Below are 16,453 nucleotides of genomic sequence, written 5' to 3'. Positions count from 1 at the left end.
AGAGAGAAAGACAAATACTCTATCATCTCACTTATAAGTTGAATCTAAAAACAAGAACAAATTCATAGATATAGAGAACAAATTAGTGGTTGCCAGAGGTGGGGGGTGGGGAACAAAATCAGTGAAGGAGTCAAAAGGCACAAAGTTCCAGTTATAAGTTAAATTAGTCCTGAAGATGTAATGTAGGCATGGTGACTATAAGTAATAATACTGTATTGTATATTTGAAAGTTGCAAAGAGAGAAGCATATGGATGGCTCAACTGGTTAAGCATTTGCCTTCTGTTCAGGTCATGATCCCAGGGTCCTGGGATTGTGCCCTGTATCAGGCTCCTTGCTTCTCCCTCTCTACTCTGTTCATGCTCTCTGTCATGCTTTCTGTCTCTCTATAATAAAAAACAAAATCTTAAAAAAATAATAAGCCTCAAAGAGAATAAATGTTAAAAGTTCTCATCACAAGAGAAAAAAATTTGTAAGTACATGTGGTGAGGCATGTAAACTGACTGAAGTCATCATTTTGCAATACGTAAGTACATCAAATCATGATGTTATACATCTAAAACTAATACACTGTTACATGTGAATTATATCTCAATAAAAAACTAAACAAAAATGACTAGAGAACACATTAATGATTCCATTAAACTAGACTTTGAGATTGTCATCTGGCTACGCTTGGTTCCTCACCGCAAGCAAACCAACAGGCAAAGAAGGAGGACACTCACTGTACTGGCTAGAGTGACTATTAAGGAGAAATTGTGTTCCTCTGGCACAAAAGGGAAAAGGAAGGAATATATCTGAAATGCAGTAGGTACCTGCATTTTGGCGGTACTTCTTAGAACTGTGCTCTGTGATAAATTTTATAACTGACTGCTTCAGTTTTTGCTAAATTGTAAAATTTACCTCTTAGAACTGTGCGGTACCTCTTAGAACTGTGCTCTGCACGATACATTTTATAACTGCTTCATTTTTTGCTAAATTACAACATTTACAGGATTCTGTTACTCTGAGAAAACTCACTGAAAACGTAGGTCCAGAGTGTGATAAGGAAAAAGGCTATATGTTTCTTAATATTTGTGGCGTTTCTTTTATTTTTTATGTCTTATACATTCTTTCCTATGCAAAACGCTAAAAAGAAGAACGGATACAGAAAACTGGATGCCATCAGCCTCACTGATGTTTGAAGGTGGTGAGAATGCACGAACCTGTAAAAGTGTTAACCGGAATTTAAGTTTCACAAAGAAGCAGAAAATAAAACTCCCGGCAAGACTATATATGGTGTTCATTGAACAGTATTGTTTAAGAATAAAACACTTTGCAATTTCAGAAAGTTGAAATTTATGGTATACCTAGCTAGCTAGCTGTGTGACGTTGGTAAATTACTTAACATCTCTGAACTCCGGTGTCCTAATCTGTAAAAGGAGGACACACGTTTTGGAAACGGGAGCTGGGAGAAAAAGTCTTTTTTTTTTTTTTTCGTGTCCTAACCCCCCCCCCCCCCCCCCCCCGGTGTTTCTCCGTCTCAGCAGAACTGACATTTCACCCCGGGTTGGAAGGTCGTGGTGGGGCCCTGTCCTGTGTACTTGGAGACGTTGAACAGCATGCCTGGTCTCTACCCACCTGTACCCTCTGTCACCTGGAGATGCTAGTGACACGTCTCCCACAGACAGGAGGCTGAAAAAGCTCCCGACATTGCCAATGGTCTTCTGGGAGGCAAAACCGCCACAGCGGAGAACCAGTGTCTCAACCCTACGGTTCATCCAAAGAGGATCTGAAAGGAGCGTAACGGCCCCGCTTCACGAGGTGCCTCAGCTGCCAGCCAGTCGCCGAAGTCCTAATTAAATGGACTATTAAAGGAAGGGGCCCCAAAGCGGGCAAGAAGCCGCCCCGCCGGCTTCCGAAAATGAAAGAGGCCCACGCGGTGACCACTTACAGGGCAGAGCGCCTTCCCGCGAGGCCGAGAGCCGGACGCCGCCGCGAGGGCCGCGCGCGGGGAGCCAGCCGGGGCGCGACCCCCGCGCCGCCGGGAGGCGGAGCCCCGGGAGGCCGTCCTCGCCGCGCCACGTGCCAGAGCCGCCGCAGGCCCCGCCCCCCGAGCGCCCCTGCGTAAGCGGCCGGGCTGAGGCGGAGGCGGAGGCGGAGGCGGAGGCGTTGGCGCTGCCACGTCCTGGTGGCGGCTCGCGCAGCGGCGGCCGCACGGCAACCGTGGCTCGGGAGGTGGAGGAGGAGGTGGGGCTGGCGCTGAAGCCGGATCCGGATCCGGTACCGTGTCGCCGGGTGGGTGAGAGTCCGACGGGCCTGGAGAGGAGCGCCGGCCGCGAGGCCCCCACGGGTGAGGGAGGCTGAGGGCCGGGGAGCGAGAGCGGGGCCGCGCCGGGTGACCTGGGGGCCATGGGGGGCCTGCCTTCACGGTCATCAAACAGGTGTGACTGGGGCCGCTGCCCGGGCGGGGCGAGGCGAGCTGGGCCCGGTGGGAGGTGTGCGTTTCGGGCGCCGCGCGTTTAGCTTGGCCCGGTGGGTGCACTTGCGGTTGTGGAGCGCGGTTGGGAGCAAGTTGAGCGGACGCGCGCCTGGAGCCGAGCGCGGTTAGGGATGAGGGCCGGTGGTCCCGCCGTGCGGGGCTGGCCCTGGCAGGCCGGAGCAGGGCCGGGAGTCGAACTCTCGGCTCGGCAGGCTCTAGCCCGGGGGATCGAGACGCTTGCCACAGTCTCTGCCGCCATCGGTTTTGAGCGGGCACGAGTGCCTCGACCCCCCCCCCCCCCCTTCACCCGTCCCTTTCCGAGCTGCACCCCACAGCGGTCGGGAGCCGCTTGAGGACACGCTCCTGCTCGGAGGAGCACACCCTGCCCTGACTGACTGGGGCTTTCCGTGCGGGGAGGAGGGCCATCCTTTGTCTCTTTTCCCGGGGCTTGTACCCCTGGACGCCCTGGGCGCTAGGATCTCCCCTTACAAGAGGTGCTGATGTTTACGTAAAGCGAAGTCTTAACATTTCCTACAACGTTGAAACGGGGGGATTATGGGATTAGTTTTGTTAGGTTATGTATACAGTGGTGAGCAAATCTTAGAATGGATCTCAAGAAATCATTGAGATCAATCCTATTTAGGCAGAATTCGCTGACTTTTTTTTTTTTCTTCAAAATGAGACTTATTAACCTGTCTGGTGCGATGATGTAAAGATTGGCGTGTATTGAGTATGGTATTTTAGGGCTCAGGGTAGGAAAACAAGATAGGATTCTAGGCTCAGTTCACTCATTTGCAGTGTTACCTTGGGGCTCCACATGCTCCAGTTTCCTCCTAATCGGTAGTCTGGGAATAATGCCAGATTATAGGGGTCAAATTAACGATCAGAAAATACTTTGTAAAATTCTCAAGTGAAGTATAAATTGCACGGTTTCATAAAAATGGCTAGGCCTGCTAAAATCATCAGCGAATAAAGAGTGTTTGGTCTTCAGATAAAAAATGTAGCCAAATTATTATTGAAATTGTTAAGAAATGCGTATAGACAAGACCTAAAGTCTCAAACAGAGAACCTTTCCCCGTTCACCATGTACTGAAGTAACATAGCGATGGCCTTGAGGTATGTAAAGCAGTTTACATTGGGCCTTGGATTATGCTTTTAAAATTTTTGTATCGACTTTAAAATTTTTCATTCCCAGGGTCCAACTTGTTGCTCCTAGTTAGTTACTTGCTTCCAGCAGCACCTCCTCCCTATTTGTATTTTTGTGCGCTGTAGAAACTGGGAAACCAGATTGTAGAAATTGTGTCCAGAGAGTAGTCAAATGAATGAAAACCTGATGATCCTAGTAAAAATGAGTTTGGTGAATGATTTTTGTCATATCACTTGTGGCAATTTGGGAATCCTTCTTTTGAGTTTTTTGAAATGTGACCTTCAAGTAAGTCTCTTGCCATTTGCTATTCACTCACCAGGCATTTATTGGGTTGTTAGGCATATATAGGCCTTGTAAATGCACACAAACTTGGCAGTTAAATTGGAAAAGTTCTGGAGAAATATTTAGGGAGGTTAAGGGCTTACTTTTTAAAATCGGTCACCCCAGTGATAATGATGAGATTCCCCCTCAAACCACTGCAGTTCTATTTATTGAAATTTCCTAGTTTTGCAGTACCTTGGGGTACCTTAAGATGCTAAATTATTATATCTTTTTTTTAAAAATATTTATTTATTCATGAGAGACAGAGAGAGAGAGGCAGAGACACAGGCAGAGGAAGAAGCAGGCTCCACGCAGGGAGCCTGACACGGGACTCGATCCGGGTCTCCAGGATCACTCCCTGGCCTGAAAGCAGGCGCCAAACCGCTGAGCCATCCAGGGATCCCCTAAAATATTTCTTTTGTAAACCAAATTTCTCTTTTTCATTCCTTTCTAAAATCTTTCAAAATTTGGTGTCAAATCACATCCTATTTTAACTTTCCCAGCATATTAATTGGGCACCAGCAGAATTTTACTAAGTGGGGGTGGAGTAAGATGAAACTTTAAGTATAGCTTTGTTTTATAAAATAGCTATACTTAAAATAAAATAACATTTTGTTATTTCTGATGACCTGAGTAATGGATTCTTATTTCTATTTAGAATGCTTTATTGTATTTTGACATGTCTGATACTCTTTTTTTTCAAATACAGTTTATAAGTGTTGCGTTTGATTAAATTTTTATCTTATACAATGAAGTAGGGAATTCGTCTTCACTAGTTCATCTTCAGTACAAAGAGTACAGAATCTGGAGTCATGCAGGAATCACTGCATAATCTGTGGTAACCTGTGCAGAATTTCAAGACAGTGGCAACATAGACTAGAACCAAGTGTGGGGCCCTGGGCAGCTGCACAGGTCCAGTGCCCTTGAAGCTGGCTCTGTTGTCTGGTTTTAATCCTAACTTTGTTCCTTATTGGCTCTGTTATCTTGAGCAAGTTACCTTGCCTGCTTCCTGGTCTGTAAAATGGGGGTAATAGTGATATTTCATTTTATTCTTATGAGTTAACAAATACAAAGCACTCCATAAATTTTAGCCAGTATTATTTATTTTTATGATCATTCATGGAATAGGACCATTAGGCTAAAGAAAAGCACAGGAAAACATTAGTATTTACTGTTTTAAAATTCATTCGTTAAATGCTTCGTAATCCCAGTTCTCCTGTATACCTCCTCTCCCCTTTCTCTTCAAATTATTAACTGTATTTTGCGTGTTTTCTAGGCTATATTTTATTGTGAACTCAGGCAGTTTCGTAGGAAAAAGTAATCTAGTTAACTTTAAATTATTGTAATGTTCATCTAAATTCCCTTTTCGCTTTCTTTTAAAACTTCATGGTTATACCTACATGATAAATAAAATGATCATCAAACTTTAAATAGTGTGCCACCCTGAGGTACTTAAGTTTTTTAACACTTTCTGGCTTCTGAAATTAATATATGTTTTACCTTGTTAATAAATAAATAGCCTGTTTATTTGTATACCTGAAAAACAGTGTTGTTACCCATCTTTCGGATGGGTATACCTAAAAGCTTCAGGGATCAGTTATCAGGGACAGATGGCAAAATGCATCATTAAAGTTAACTTATAAAAAAATCTGTTTCAAGTGGACTGTAAGCTTGTTAAATTTGATTGCTGATCATCACAATTTATTTCCTTATTAGTCTTAGAACCAGGTATAGAGTTTATAGCATAACATATTTGAGTCCTTTTGAGGGGGGGAAGCCCCTTGGATTCTACATAATAAACTATGATTTTTTTTTTTTATTCTTTCTTTCCTAAGAATGTTTCAGTTTAACATAACATAAACAGGGACGCCTGGGTGGCTCAGGGCGTGATCCTGGGATTGGGGATCTGAGTCCCATATCGGGCTCCTTGCAGGGAGCCTGCTTCTCCCTCTGCCTGTGTCTGCCTCTCTCTCTCTGTTTCTCTCTGTGTGTCTCTCTCATGAATAAACAAATAAAATCCTTAAAAAAAAAACATATAGATAACCTGTCATCCTTTTTGTAGCCCCTGCTACAGTGCCTGATTCTTGAGTTAATGTAAAGATGAAAAATATCAAAAATTTACAAACATGAATTTGTAATTAGTTGCTAACTAAAATATGTCTTGTTGAGCATTTGCAGTATGCCAGGCACTATTAAGTGCTGTATATAATAATTCATTTTGTCCTAATAATTTCATCTCCATTTTACAAATGAAACATTATCAGAGCTGACATTAGCCATAATCAAATTTGACATTTGAACACTAGTGTGACTCCAGAGCTCATGCTCTTTTCCATCTTAGATTTAAATTCTAGCTCCACTTTGTGATCTTGGGCAGGTTACTTTACATGTCCTGCCTGCATTTCCTGGCCTGTTAAAATGGAGAATAATCACCTGCATCCTGTAAGATTGTTAAAGTAAATGAATTAGTAATGTGTAAAGTCCTTTGAACAATGTCTGATCCATCAGAAGTGCTGAACAATGTTAACTTCTAATTAACTTCTTAATTACATCACACTACCTTCCCAAAGCCTCTACTACAGTTGCAGCATTACTTGTATGGTTATGTTGGGTTCCACAGGCAGGAGTTTAATCAACCTTTAAGAAAAAGTTAATAACAATTGCCCTTAAGCATAATGTGACTTAGGAAATAGGGAACATAATGGGAGTAGGGTTATTGGAAAAATCGTTAAATGGACTTTAATTTTTCCTGTTTCCTTGTTTGGTGGTAGTTATAGATAGGTATCTTAAATTCTTTGTTTCTAGAAGCAAGTATCAAATAGTTTCTTTAACTGAGTAAAGGGATAGAAATAAGAGAGGTTGCTTTACAGTCTCCTAATAGTTGTTAGGAAGACCCCATTCTAGTGGCTCTGTGTTCCACAGACATTCCGCTGCCCGCATTATTATTCTTTATATAACTTGTTTTTCCTTCTATTCTTATATCTGTTATTTAGTCTTTCTTATTAGACTACAGGCAGTAAGAATCTTCCCATTTCTAAATGTTCAAAAAAGACAATACTATAATTGATCCTTTTATAATCACATGAAAGACTCAATTCTTAAGCTGCCTAAGTGCCACTGAGAAATTTACATTACAGATTTTTGGAAAATCTGGTGTGAAAACAAAATCCAACAGATACCTTTAATATGAATGTCATAGCTGAAACCAAATATTACAATTAATGTAGAGAGTATTTTAAGCCAGTTCATCAATTATCTTTTCGTGGTCCATATAAAAAAACAAGTAACATGCACAGTAAGTCTTAGTGGTAAGACTGCCAACAAATAATTTCTTAGCCAAATAATAAAATCCAATAATGAAAAAACGTAAAAGTTCATGGGAAGTCAGCTATTCACAGAGCTATGTTAGTACCAACCCATAGGAAAAATGTGTTATTTTTTTAAGAATTTATTTTTTATTTTAGAGTGCACATGTGTGAGCATGGAGAAGGTCAGAGAGAGGAGGAGAGAATCTTCAGCAGACACCATCCATGCTTAGTGCGGAGCCAACACTGGCTGGATCTCACAATCCTGAGATCATGACCTGAGCAGAAACCAAGTCAGCTGCTCAACTACTGAGCCACATAGGCACCCCAGGAAAAATGTTTTAAAACACTTGGTAGAAAATGGGGTTTTAAAGTTTAAAACTTAGAAATTTAGTCACTTGTTTTCTGATGATCACCATGAGTTTTCTATTTATCTGTGGTTGTGGCATTTATGTTAGATTCAGGGTAGAATAAAATATCTTGCATATGTGTTAATTTTTATTAAGTAATCTCATCAATCCTAATTCCCTATTAAAAATGCCTTACCATTTAAAATTGTATTTTAGACCTTACTGCAAAGATGAAACCTGATGAAACTCCTATGTTTGACCCAAGTCTACTCAAAGAAGTGGACTGGAGCCAGAATACAGCTACATTTTCTCCAGCCATTTCCCCAACATATCCTGGAGAAGGCTTGGTTTTGAGGCCCCTTTGTACTGCTGACTTAAATAGAGGTAGGGACTCAGTTTACAAATCCTGGTTAGAATTATACAGTTGGCCCTTGAACAACATGGTGGTTAGGGGCACTGACCCCTGTGCATTTGAAAATCTGTTTATAAATTTTGATTCACCAAACACTTAACTTACTAATAGCCTACTGTTGACTGAAAGCCTTATCAATAACAGAAATGGTTGACTAACACATATCTTATAAGTGTTATATATTGTATTTTTAAAGTAAGCCAGAGAAAAGAAATGTCATTAAGGAAATCATAAGGAAGATAAAATTTACAGTACCGTAATGTACTTATTAAAAAAAATCTGTAAGTGGACCTGCACAGTTCAAACCTGTGTTATTCAAGGGTCAGCTGTAATTAGCATTCTATTTTCTCTAGAAACATATGTTGTTTAAAAAATATTTGCATTTTGAATTATTTTTATACTTAATTTTTTTAAAGATTTTATTTTGAAGTAAACTCTCCACACAGTGTGGGGCTCAAATTCACCACCTCAGAATCAAGAGTTGCACGCTCATTTATAAAGTGACTGAGACACTCAACTCCCAATATGTATATATCATGGCTAAGTCCAAGTATTACTCTGAAATATTTCACATGGTTTAAATACAGCACTAATTAAGAATCCCAAAAGACTTTTCTTCATGAAGGTGAAATTATCATCTATAATGACACATAAGAATCTTCTCTAAGAAGCTGAATAGGGAATGAGAGTGGAGATAATTTGCCTTGGATATATTGCAAAGGTTTTGTTTACATATATTTTTAATGTCTAAGTTCTCCAAAATGATTTTTTAAAATTTTATAATAAAAAAAATGAACTTTTTCATTTCCTTTTTGGTAGGAAATCTAAAGAAACTAATTCTGGTAAACTAAATATTGAGTGTGTAGAAATTAAGATTCTCAAAGTTTTAAAATGTTCACATTAACAATAATGAAATCGGGAATCTTGTCTCAACAATATTACTTTTATTTTAAAAATAGTATACTTGGGCATAATGACAGTCTTGTTGCACTTTTAAGTAAAATCAAAGCACGTATTTGGGAAAATTTGGCATTTCCTGCACCAAATTTAATGCAAATTACACATTGAAAAATATACCTGCTGGTTTTTAAATATTGAATCATTAAGGTTGGTGCTATTCCAAAAATCTCATACAGGCAAAAACATTGGTAGAACCTATTATTCTTTGTTTTATGTAATGATTATAGAAGGAATAATGGGTTTCAGCTTAATCTTTAATAAAATGATTAATTTTAAAATGATTACAGAAAGTTGTGAAAACACAAATGCCCACAATCCTACCAGCTTCACACATTCATTCCTTCTTTTAATCTTTTATATGGTCTTCTCATAATTTGAAATCTGTTTTTCACACTAGGTTTTTTTAAGGTATTAGGCCAACTGACAGAGACTGGAGTGGTCAACCCTGAACAATTTATGAGTAAGTACTACAGCCCCTTTTCCTGAATGAAAAATAAAGGGAAACAAGATTTTTTCATTTAGGGCTATGTTCAGTGTCTACTTGTGTTTTTCTTCAAACAACTGGAAATGATTCATATAGCAATTAGCCATTTTCTTATTTAAATGTTTAATGTGGCTAACCTGTTCCAAGATCCAAGAGTAATAATTACCATGTTTTACAAAATACCTGACTTTTTAGATAATTACTGTAGCTGGTGACAGCTCTAGAGATTGTTCTGTACTGTAGTAGATTTCATGTGGTTAGGTTATTCATGGAAATTTCATCACCAAATATAGGGTAAGAGATTATGTTCTAAATTTAGTTTGTTGTTATTAAATTTTAAGATCCATAGGATTCAGAATGTATAGTTCAGCCCCTTTTTTTTAGTCCATATGAGAATGGAAACCAGAGAGGTCAAATGACTGAAGATCACACGTAGTTATTGGTAAGGAAAGGACTAGAACTTTCCTGATTCCATCTAGTGCTCTAACACTGTCCTCCTGTTTGCTATAATATCTTCATTTCCTCCATTAGGTAATTTTGCTTTGTACTCTATTTGAGCCTCCCAAGATGAAGATCATCATTTTCTGATTCTCATTGTTTTTCTTCACTGAATTTATTTCTTCTTTCCACTCCAGAACCCTATCTAGAACAAGACTATGGAAATAAACTATATATGAGATTAGGCTTTTTTATGCATATCTGATTAGATGAGAAACCTATTATTTGGCAATATAAGTGCTAAAAATCAACTTGAGAGTAAAGTATTCCATCTTTGCTATTTGTCATGTGACTTTGGAATGATTACCTAGAAATGAAGACAATTTTCAACCTACTTCACAAGATGCTTTCAAAACAAGCAAAACTGAGGATTCTGTTTTTAAAAAAGCAAGTCATGTAGTCATGAAACACTTCAGATCACAAGAAAACTGAAAACTACTTGTCAAAATGTTTTGAAGCCAGAAGACTAAAAGTTACAGAATGGAGCCGTGTAAACATTCTTATTAAAATTTGCATTTTGTTCTACTCAAATACTGAGTGTAAAGGTTAAAGAAAGTAATGACTTAAAGTAATGAAGATACTAAGACAGTCTACATTAGTCACAGAAGTGGCAACATCTACAATTTATTTGTATTATAAGTGCCATTCATCTGACATAGCTGTTAATAGTTGTACTTTGCTAACAGGTTTTTCAAAGGTACAGGCCATATTCCAAGTGATAATGATTGCTCATATTTTGGCCACTTGGACATTTCTGACATTTTCTTTAGAAACAAAGTGTAAATTATCATGATGAAGTAGCTTTTAAGTATTCAATAATGGTATTAGTTAATCCTAGCATTTTTATGGCACCTACTAAAGTTTAATGTCTACCACATAACACTTTTCCAATTTCCACAGAATCTTTTGAGCACATGAAGAAATCTGGGGACTATTATGTTACAGTTGTGGAAGATGTGACTTTAGGACAAATTGTTGCTACAGCAACTCTGATAATAGAACATAAATTCATCCATTCCTGTGCTAAGGTATGTGTTCACATTAATGCTTATGACTAAAATGAACAGGTGTTTTCTAGCAAAACTAACTCTGAGTTTCCATTAGACCAATCTATTTTCTCACTGCATTTCATTATAAAATGAGCTGTACTGCCCTGAAAACTTTGCTTACTAGAAATCACTTAGTAACATTTTCCCATTGTGTTCTGGAAGTTGGAAGAAAATGTATTAATAATCTGAATTGTTTGCTAAAAATTGTTTTGTGTCAGATTTGGTAAAATCCTAGAGAAACCATGTCAGCATCATTTATTTGGCAGTAATGATTAGAATACCTGATGCTATTTTTCAAAAAACACTATACTGTATATATAGATTAACACAAATTTCCATCAGTTTCCAAGCAGTTAAAGGTTTCAGAATATTATTAACCCTTGACCAACATGAGTTAAGGACACTGATACCTCCCCACCTATCTGCAATAAAAAATCTGCATGTTACTTGACTCCTGAAACTACTAATAGCCTACTGTTATTGGAAGTGTTACCAATAACATAAATAGCTCATTAACACATTTTGTATGTTAAATATATTACATATGGCATTTTTATAGTAAAGCTAGAGAAAAGAAAATGTTATTAAATCATAATGAAAATATTTACAGAGTATTTATCCAAAAAAATCTGCATATAAGTGGCACACCTGTGCTGTTCAAACCCATGTTGTTCAAGGGTCAACTGTATTCTCTAATTTCTAGTGCCTGTTCACTCCTCATGACTCCCATGAGAACCTAGGTAATCCAGTGAAAATAGATAGGAACACTTGGAATGTATTGTGAGGTATGAATTTTGGTGGGGTTTCTTTACTAGAAATTAATCAATTGTATTTAGATGTGTGAAAGAAAACTACTAAGCAAGGAGTTAAGATGTTGTAGTATAACATGACAAGATTACATTTTGGTGATGTGGATTCTGAAATCTTTAAAACAGTGGGGTGGGCAGATTTAAGACATGGACAAAACAAGATTAGGCCACAAGTTGATTCATTATAGTAAGGAAAAAAGGCATTTTGGTTTTTAAAGTTTGTTCATAAAACATCACTGAATTGTCACTTGCTGTTTAGCTAAAAACAAAACTACATGCCTAAGTCTTTTAAACATTGTTAAACATTTTCAGAGAGGAAGAGTAGAAGATGTTGTTGTTAGTGATGAATGCAGAGGAAAGCAGCTTGGCAAACTGTAAGTAGGCAGAAACAAGGTTAGATATTTTTTCTGTTGTAGTTAATATGTTCTTTCGTCAATGTTTTCCTGTTTGAAGTTCTTTTTAGATGTCATCAATTAGGCTCACTCAGCAGCTTAAGCTAAATTTAATGAACAAAGTGCTTTTATGTTTTATCATTAAGTTTAGAAATTAGAAGTATACTGTTTCGTAGACCATAAAATTTTAAATTAACTTTTTAAAAAGATTTATTCATGAAAGACAGGGGCGCGGGGCAGAGACATAGGCAGAGGGAGAAGCAGGCTCCATTCATGGAGCCTGATGTGGGACTTGATCGAGGACTCCAGGATCAAGCCCTGAGCTGAAGGCAGATGCTTAACCGCTGAGCCACCCAGTCGTCCCTTTAAATTAACTTTTAATAATAGTATTCTACTAGTAGGAAAAAAACTTGTGGCCAGGTCAAGTGATTCACCCCAGTTCCCCAGTCATGTTTAAAAACAAAGGAGATGTTCTGTCTCCTAAGTTTTATTTTTGTCTCATAAGTTTTAGAAACATACTGAAACAGGCTTTGTTAAAATCTTCTGTGCATTTATCTAAATCTTTTAAAATAAATGTCTCATAGGTTTATTGCCTATCTTATAAGCTAGAACTTGCTTTAGTACCATCTCTTCTGAGTTTTAGGAATTCACTCAGTAAATTATTAGTACTTGCTATGTGCCAGATACTATTCTAGGTATTTGGGATATATCAATGAACAGACCAGACCAGCTTCTAGTATTCTAGTCCACTTAATTTTATCATACCTTTTATAATTTCATAACTTCAGTCAAAATGTTCTCTCTTCAAAATGATACACAACTTTTCAGTCTATGCAAATATGAGAAACCCTTCTGGATAAATTTTTGTAGATCTTTTCTGGTCTTTTTCTCCCTAAGGCAGTTAGAATCATATTCCATTTTTTAAGATTTTATTTACTTATTTGAGAGCAGGGGGAAGGGCAGGAGGAGGAGACTCCCCACTGAATAGGGAGCCCAGGGTGGAATGGAGGGGCACCCATCCCAGGACCCTGGTATCATGACCTGAGGCGAAGACAGACACTTAACCCCAGCCAGGAGCCCCTAAAATCACATTCTATTGGGTTTGGAAAATGTATACCTTTTTGCTGTATTTCATATTAATTATAGCAATCCAGAGTTAATCTGATACATATTTTCATAAACGTTAGCTTTAAAATGATAACAAAAGCTATTTATTTCACATGGGAAATCACGTGGAAAATGTTGACTGTTCCTGAGTAGTCTGAATAGATTTAGGGAAAAAAATTTAAATTTTGGCTATATTTTTAAAAAGATTGAGTCTTTAGTTGTTAACATTAATCTTAAAACTAGTATTAAGGAGGGTTTAGGGTGAATTTAGTATTGCTCTATTATATAATGGGCTAGAGATTACTAGATAAAGTATATTTGAAACAGTAAAATGCTTGGGGTGAATTAAATACTTATCCACTTACAATTTGAATATTTAAATAAATATAGTGAGAAAGGTCATGGTCTAAATCTCTAATATAAATTTGAAGTTTTGGGATCCCTGGGTGGCGCAGCGGTTTGGCGCGCCTGCCTTTGGCCCAGGGTGTGATCCTGGAGACTCAGGATCGAATCCCACATCGGGCTCCCGGTGCATGGAGCCTGCTTCTCCCTCTGCCTGTGTCTCTGCCTCTCTCTCTCTCTCTCTCTGTGACTATCATAAATAAATAAAAATTTAAAAAAAATGCTAGCATTCTTTAAAAAAGAAAATTTGAAGTTTTATTTATATAATCGTCATTCATATTAAGTTATTACTCAAATGCACTTTTATTAACAAATGCTCTATGCTTTCCCTCCCTCCCCCATTTTTGAATTTCAGGTTATTATCAACCCTTACTTTGCTAAGCAAGAAACTGAACTGTTATAAGATTACCCTTGAATGTCTACCACAAAATGTTGGTTTCTATAAAAAGTTTGGATATACAGTATCTGAAGAAAACTACATGTGTCGGAGGTTTCTAAAGTAAAAAATCATTTAAGAAAGACATTTGTCAAAGGAGCTAATGCAACAAGGCAATACTCTCCCTAGAGTTAAAATACTTTGTTGCTGCAACTCAGTGACCTCCATAAATACTGGATCGAAAAAAAAAAAAAAACATTGTAATACAACAAGTATAATGACATTTAGAAGATTACTTTGGGCTGGTGGGACATGCTGTGAGCTTAGATTACAAATGAGTATTATAAAGGGGATGATTTTTAACCAAAGGAATATATTTTTAACTTGAATCTTTTCTTGCATTGTATTTTTCTAAAGTTTGGCTTCATTTCTTTGTAGTTACAGTATAGGTAGTAAGAGTTATGTGTCTATCTGTACTGCTCATTAAAAAAAAGCATACCATGAATAAGGCTGTTATCACATTCATAAAATGAGTATTTTTGTTTCAAAGAAATACCAAAAACCACTTGAGTGTATCATTTTTCCATATATTATATGAAATTGGATAAAACTAAATGTAATACAGTCCAGCATTTGTTGATCCTAATACTATATTGGTAAACAGCCTGGTCAGCCTTTTAAAGTAGAAATGAAAATGATAAAATGTGACCAGATTCAAAGTAAAACAATTTAAGTGTACATCTAAAAGTTTATAATTCTTATGCAGATAAGGTACTACCTTATATGTGAAATATAATTATTGTTTAAAATGAGCAAATATAAGGTACTTTTTAACAGTGAATTAACAAATCTTGGCATATTATGTATTTCTAACCTGATTTCTCATCTTTTCATCAATTTCTGAAGCCTTCTGAGTAATGTTTTTATGAAAAATAAATTACAAAATTGAGTGGAATATTTAAATATGTATCACTGCATTTGTTACTCCTTAAAATGCTGATGGAAGCTTTTCTATTTACTGTGAGTGTCATGGTACTATTATTCTGGTCACTATCTTATTTTGATTTTATTTATTTTAATTATTTTTTTTAAGTTGAAGAATTGGATATTTTATTAATGGTTCTAATCTTTTGCATTCCATGTTACATTAAACCTGTTCATATGATGAAGTTTTAAAACTCTATGTCTGTGTTTTTCTTGAGTCTTAGGTCACATCCTGGTTCATAAGTGATTCCGGTTTTGTGTGATTTTTGTAAATTAAGTGGGAAGGTAAAGACAACCACTTTTTAATCCCTCTGACTCAAACCTACCTCAGCTGGATTTAAGATTTCTCCCATTGGAGTAAGCTAAAGTTGGCTGTCTAAAACAACAAAAACCCTTCACCAAGAGAGTTTACTACTTACCTGCTAATGACCTATGCATATGAATTGATGTCTCTAGTGAAAGCAACAAACCTGCTAGTTTTGCCTTTTCAGGAGTCCTACAACCTTAGCATGACAGACAGTAGCTTTATTAGGTACATTCTGGTAATTAAGATCCATATTAAAAAAAAAATATCCCTAACAGAATGCAAAATTGAATGCTTTACCTTACTTCTGAACAATCTGAAGTAAAATTATCTACAAAGTTAGTATTTAAATAAATCACTTTAACCAGTGTCCTTAAGGTCTTAAGTCCTTCCTATAGGAAAGTTACAAAGTACATTATATAAAAATTGTGTCATTGAGCAAAATGGTGATCTATATTTAGCTTTAGTTAGCCAGAGTAGGTTTAAAATTTTCTAAATCATATTGAGTAAACCTTGAGTGCAGAAAACTGCATAAAACATTTCATGTAAACCATATATGCACATTTTAAAGCATTACTTTGCTTTTGAAAAGGTAGAATGAAGTGACAGTTGTGATTTTTATTATGCCTCAGATATTTTGTATATTTACATTTCCATAATTGTAGGATGCACATTTTTTACACTAGTATTTTGGAAATCTGGATCTCTCATTTCGGAAATCAAGATGCATTTTATTTATTTAAAAGATTTTATTTATTTATTCATGAGAGAGACAGAGAGAGAGGCAGAGACAGGCAGAGGGAGAAGCAGGCTCCATGCAGGGAGCCCCAATGTGTGAATGTGTGACTCAATCCAGGACCCTGGGATCACACCCTCGGCCAAAGGCAGACGCTCAAACACTGAGCCACCCAGGAGTCCCTCAGGATGCATTTTATGATCAATGGCTTGCCCCATTTTATTCAACAATATTTTCCCTTTTAGTCATATCTAAAATTACAGAGATAGCATCTTAGATTTGATGAAGAATATGTAGGTAGGCTAACAGAACGTGGTACTGTGAAAGCAAGTTTTTTTTTAATGGGCTAGAAGCTGCT

General features: G+C 37.3%; 1 protein-coding gene and 1 long non-coding RNA gene across 5 annotated transcripts in view; one reads left to right on the top strand and one right to left on the bottom strand.

The window, feature by feature from the left end:
* The window catches only part of LOC112921336 (uncharacterized), a 74,108-nt gene extending 72,078 nt beyond the window's left edge, over nucleotides 1–2,030 (bottom strand). For both annotated transcript variants that reach the window (XR_012002173.1, XR_003235223.2), the window contains exon 1: nucleotides 1,619–2,030. This is a non-coding gene — a long non-coding RNA (uncharacterized lncRNA). The remainder of the gene's footprint in view (nucleotides 1–1,618) is intronic.
* Nucleotides 2,031–2,079: 49 nt separating this feature from the next.
* Nucleotides 2,080–15,249, top strand: GNPNAT1 (glucosamine-phosphate N-acetyltransferase 1). 3 transcript variants are annotated; one of them, XM_026000679.2, is made up of 6 exons: nucleotides 2,080–2,330; nucleotides 7,799–7,966; nucleotides 9,352–9,414; nucleotides 10,837–10,964; nucleotides 12,107–12,168; nucleotides 14,051–15,249. In XM_026000679.2, the coding sequence occupies exons 2-6, from the start codon at nucleotides 7,813–7,815 to the stop codon at nucleotides 14,196–14,198; spliced, it is 555 nt and encodes a 184-aa protein (XP_025856464.1). In that variant the 5' UTR covers nucleotides 2,080–2,330; nucleotides 7,799–7,812; the 3' UTR covers nucleotides 14,199–15,249. The 3 variants fall into 3 exon arrangements, with proteins under 3 accessions (XP_025856464.1, XP_025856465.1, XP_025856466.1); XM_026000680.2 differs by having other exon boundaries at nucleotides 2,087–2,275; XM_026000681.2 differs by having other exon boundaries at nucleotides 2,257–2,421.
* The last annotated feature ends 1,204 nt before the right edge of the window (nucleotides 15,250–16,453 follow it).

The sequence above is a fragment of the Vulpes vulpes genome, chromosome 6 (genome assembly GCF_048418805.1).
Source record: "Vulpes vulpes isolate BD-2025 chromosome 6, VulVul3, whole genome shotgun sequence".
NCBI classification, from domain to species: domain Eukaryota; kingdom Metazoa; phylum Chordata; class Mammalia; order Carnivora; family Canidae; genus Vulpes; species Vulpes vulpes.
The sequence above is the reverse complement of the archived record's forward strand: the minus strand, read 5'-3'. Positions and strand labels throughout refer to the sequence as shown.